General features: G+C 43.6%; 2 protein-coding genes across 2 annotated transcripts in view; both read left to right on the forward strand.

Annotated features, from left to right (window-relative positions):
• LOC108746672 (serine/threonine-protein phosphatase alpha-2 isoform) overlaps positions 1 to 3716 on the forward strand; it is a 16629-nt gene that overhangs the window by 6684 nt on the left and 6229 nt on the right. Inside the window, exon 6 of the mRNA XM_018483579.1 lies at positions 1253 to 1259. The gene's annotated coding sequence lies outside the window, so the exon portion shown is untranslated. The remainder of the gene's footprint in view (positions 1 to 1252; positions 1260 to 3716) is intronic.
• The window catches only part of LOC108746671 (T-box transcription factor TBX1-like), a 10744-nt gene continuing 7814 nt past the window's right edge, over positions 787 to 3716 (forward strand). Inside the window, exons 1-2 of the mRNA XM_018483578.1 lie at positions 787 to 1817; positions 3256 to 3596. Of these exons, the coding sequence (XP_018339080.1) occupies positions 1595 to 1817; positions 3256 to 3596 (564 nt within the window). The 5' untranslated portion in view covers positions 787 to 1594. The remainder of the gene's footprint in view (positions 1818 to 3255; positions 3597 to 3716) is intronic.

A 3716-nucleotide genomic window follows, 5' to 3' on the forward strand; every position in this document is an offset into this window, starting at 1 on the left:
CTCTCTCTCTCTCTCTCTCTGTTTCATTAAGTTGAATGCTTCGAAAGCAAGCATTTGTTTCACAGAGGAAAAAATATTATTCATTTTCAATTTATTTTTTCTAGAATCGTCGCATTCTCCCTTTCTTCCCGATTGCGCTCTCGATAATGGAACATGGATTGAGAAGCTATATATATATATAATATATATGTACATAAAATAGAAATATTTATTCTTGGGTGTCAAGAATGGAAAGGCCCATTCCTGAGTCCATTGCACCTACCTACCTATCTACCTACCTACCTACCTACCTACCTATCTACCTACCTACCTACCTACCTACCTACCTACCTACCTACCTACCTACCTACCCCTGACACATTTCTGGCTCGGCGAGAAGAAGGCTCCGCCTTCTGGCATCGAAGACGAGCAAGAGCTAGGCCGCAAGATTCGTGCAGCATCCGATTGCCGTCCAACCGCGCGCCGGCAGCGACGGGAAGCGTGGGTGCTGGTGGGTGCTGATGGGTGCCGGTGACGCCGGTGTAGGAGGATCCTCGGAGAAGACCTCCTCTCTTCCCCTCGCGCCCCTCCCTCACGCGTCGCTCTCGCGTTTCATCCTTCTCCCTCCTTGGGACGGATTCTCCAAATGCAAGCGGAGCCAAGAGATCGAGACGGAACGAAAAGCTGCCTCGGAGAGAGAGAACGATGCCGCGATGATAAGCAGCTAGAGCGGGGTAGTTCTTTCCTCGGGCGAGTTCTTTCCGATTCATCCGGGATTCGCGTGGCGCGACGCGACGCGGCGCGGCGCGGCGCGACTTTGAACGGCTTTGAGCAGCTTTGAGCGTCCTTGTCAACGTCCGGACACGGAGGTGAGGACAAGTCCTGTTAACGGCAAAGCGAAACGGTCTCATTCTCCGTCTCGACGATGCCGAGACATCGGGTATTCGTCGGGCACTCGGTCGAGATCGGAACGCCGGTGTCACGACGGCGCCCGCTGAAATCACGGTCGGATCTTCTTTCAATGGGAAGCCGCTGAAGAAATCCGCTTGTTTCGCATTTACATTGTACTTAACATTATACCCACGACATTAATAACGTATTTGTAACGGAGAGGTAGGGGTTGGGAAAACGAGACTTTCCTGCATCTTGATGAAAGCTCGCTCTCGCGAAAGCGGGATGCCACCGAGCGATGCCGATATACGCGTGGATCGCAGCCAATGATCATACCGTCATATCCACGATCGACCCACGTCACGTATATCACGAAGGTGAGGTGTGAGGTCGAGATTGAGGTGCAGATTATCCGAACAATGATTTTCAATAAAGTGCGCGTCTTCTGATCCAAACGTTCACACTTCCGCGTGGGAATTCGATCCATGCTCCAAAACTTCCAAGGATACCTACTATATACTTATGATGATGAAATTAATCCGCGAGTGCGAATGGTGTCGTCTTGCGTCATTAAATCTTTCGTTACGTTGGAAATTATGTCCAAGGATCGTGCACCACAAGGCGCACCAAGTTGAAGTCAATTTCGCGATATGGATTCACGTGAATAATTTCTATTTTTTCGTCACGTAATCAAAATATTAATTGTAATAACTGACATTCATTGATGATCGCCAATTTGACGATGCAATCGCAACATCACGAGCAACGACGCGAAATCACCGCCGATAATTGCTGCTATCAGCAATGGTCGGCGCATCATTATCACCATCATCATCATCATCATCATCAGCAGCAGCAGCAGCAGCAGCAGCAGCAGCAGCAACAGCAGATTCAGCAGCAACAGCAACATCTGGCCACTGTACCGTCGCCCATGCAACAAATGGAAGGTGAATGACAGATAGAAAAAATGTTATTTTTTAGTTAAAAATTCCGTTACTCGATCTGCTGCTAGTATTAGTATAATACGCGGAATGTTTAAGTAATACTACTTTATATTAATTGTTGCATTTTTTGCATTTTTTGCACGTAGGTAATATTCTTTAGGGATGCATCGGAAAGTTACTATCCGACCGGATAATCGGATATCGTTAGTATCCGGGAGTATACGCGGTTGAAATTTTATATTGAAAGTTTGCATCACTGATGCAGACTTCTATTCTTTTCAGCTCAACTTCGTACACAGTTTGTTTTTCCTCTTTTTTTTCTTTTCACGTTGGAAGTAAAAAAAAAAAAGGAATAGGATAAAGAGCGTGTTCCGCATTACATATGAACCGCTTGCATTAATAGAAAACTGCAATTTACGATGCTGAATTAACGAAATATCTGACAGAACCTCTATCACCGAGAAATGTAGATACCCTTAACATAGTAAAAAATTCATGTTTCAGAGTATTCATATCTCAAAATTTTGGTTTTGAAATATTTTAGTGCTCCATCATCTTCCATGTATTCGGAAAGATTTGTCAGCACAGAAAAATTGATTTATACCGACAATCGAAATAGATTGTCACCGAAAAATGCTGAAATGTTATTATTCATAATGACAAATTTATTAATATCAAACTTTGATTACTAATGTCGAATTGCATTGCAAACAATTAATATTATTTTATAATAATTATATTATGTTAATAATTACCTGCCATTACAATCATATAATTATTATCATTATTTTTCTGTTGTAACTCGAAAATACGAAACAAACAACGATAAGAATGAGTGATGTAACGTTTTCTTTGCTTGAAAGGGAGAAAAGGATTCTAGGAATGCACCGGATTGTAATTATCGGACATCCGAAAAGAACGTAACCGAGAATGTAACTTACAGTCCCTTTTTCTTTTGTCAGCTTTTTTTTTAGATATTGTCCCGGAACCCGGTCGGATATCGGATATCTGATGTTACATTCTCTTTTCGGATGTCCGGTATCCGATAATTTTAACAACAGTTATTTATGATTCGAAAGCTAGCATATGAAAGTTGATACATGTTAGGTGCGAAACAATTAGTAGAGTAAAAGTAACGTACGTACTATAACATTGCGAACATAAGCTTTAGAGATTTTTGAGGTATTGGTCTGTTATCAAAAGTATTTTTGATAAATCTAAATTACGGATAAGTCTAATTTAGATATAAATCTATAGATCAACTAATCACCGACTGTATTTTTCGCAATTTTCCCGCAATTTTTTTTACTTAAACTGTAAAGCAGCGACGCTAACAAAATGAAACAGGGGCACTTTACATCGTTCTCATCTCGCTCGATTTAATCGTGAGATATACGCAAGTGGCGATACGAGCACCAATCTATCCGTTGTCTTCTCGCAGCCTGTTTGCAAAGCGCCGGAAGAGTAAAGAGATCTCGCAGTCCCAGTCATCCGATGAAGGTGATTTTGCCGATTCATTCGGCGAATCCGATTTCCCCGCGATCTGCCACGATAGAATTGCGCAACGACAGTAACAATAACAATAGTCATCACGGTGACCATCATCCGAGCGAGGACGGCGGGTCCTCCGTCGAGGAATCGAGCGCGAAACGGCCGCTCCATCCGGCGCTGCTCGGTGCTGGCGCCGCTCTGGAGGCGAAGCCGCTCTGGGAGGAATTCCATCAGCTGGGCACCGAGATGATTGTTACGAAAGCCGGACGAAGGATGTTCCCCACGTTTCAGGTGAGCACATCTCACATTCGTCCAGACAAATTGACCAGAAATTCACCTTGAAAACCTTATTTTCGCCGAAGCGATGACACACACACACACACACACACACACACACACACACACACACAT

Source organism: Trachymyrmex septentrionalis, unplaced genomic scaffold (genome assembly GCF_001594115.1).
Source record: "Trachymyrmex septentrionalis isolate Tsep2-gDNA-1 unplaced genomic scaffold, Tsep1.0 scaffold186, whole genome shotgun sequence".
NCBI lineage: Eukaryota > Metazoa > Arthropoda > Insecta > Hymenoptera > Formicidae > Trachymyrmex > Trachymyrmex septentrionalis.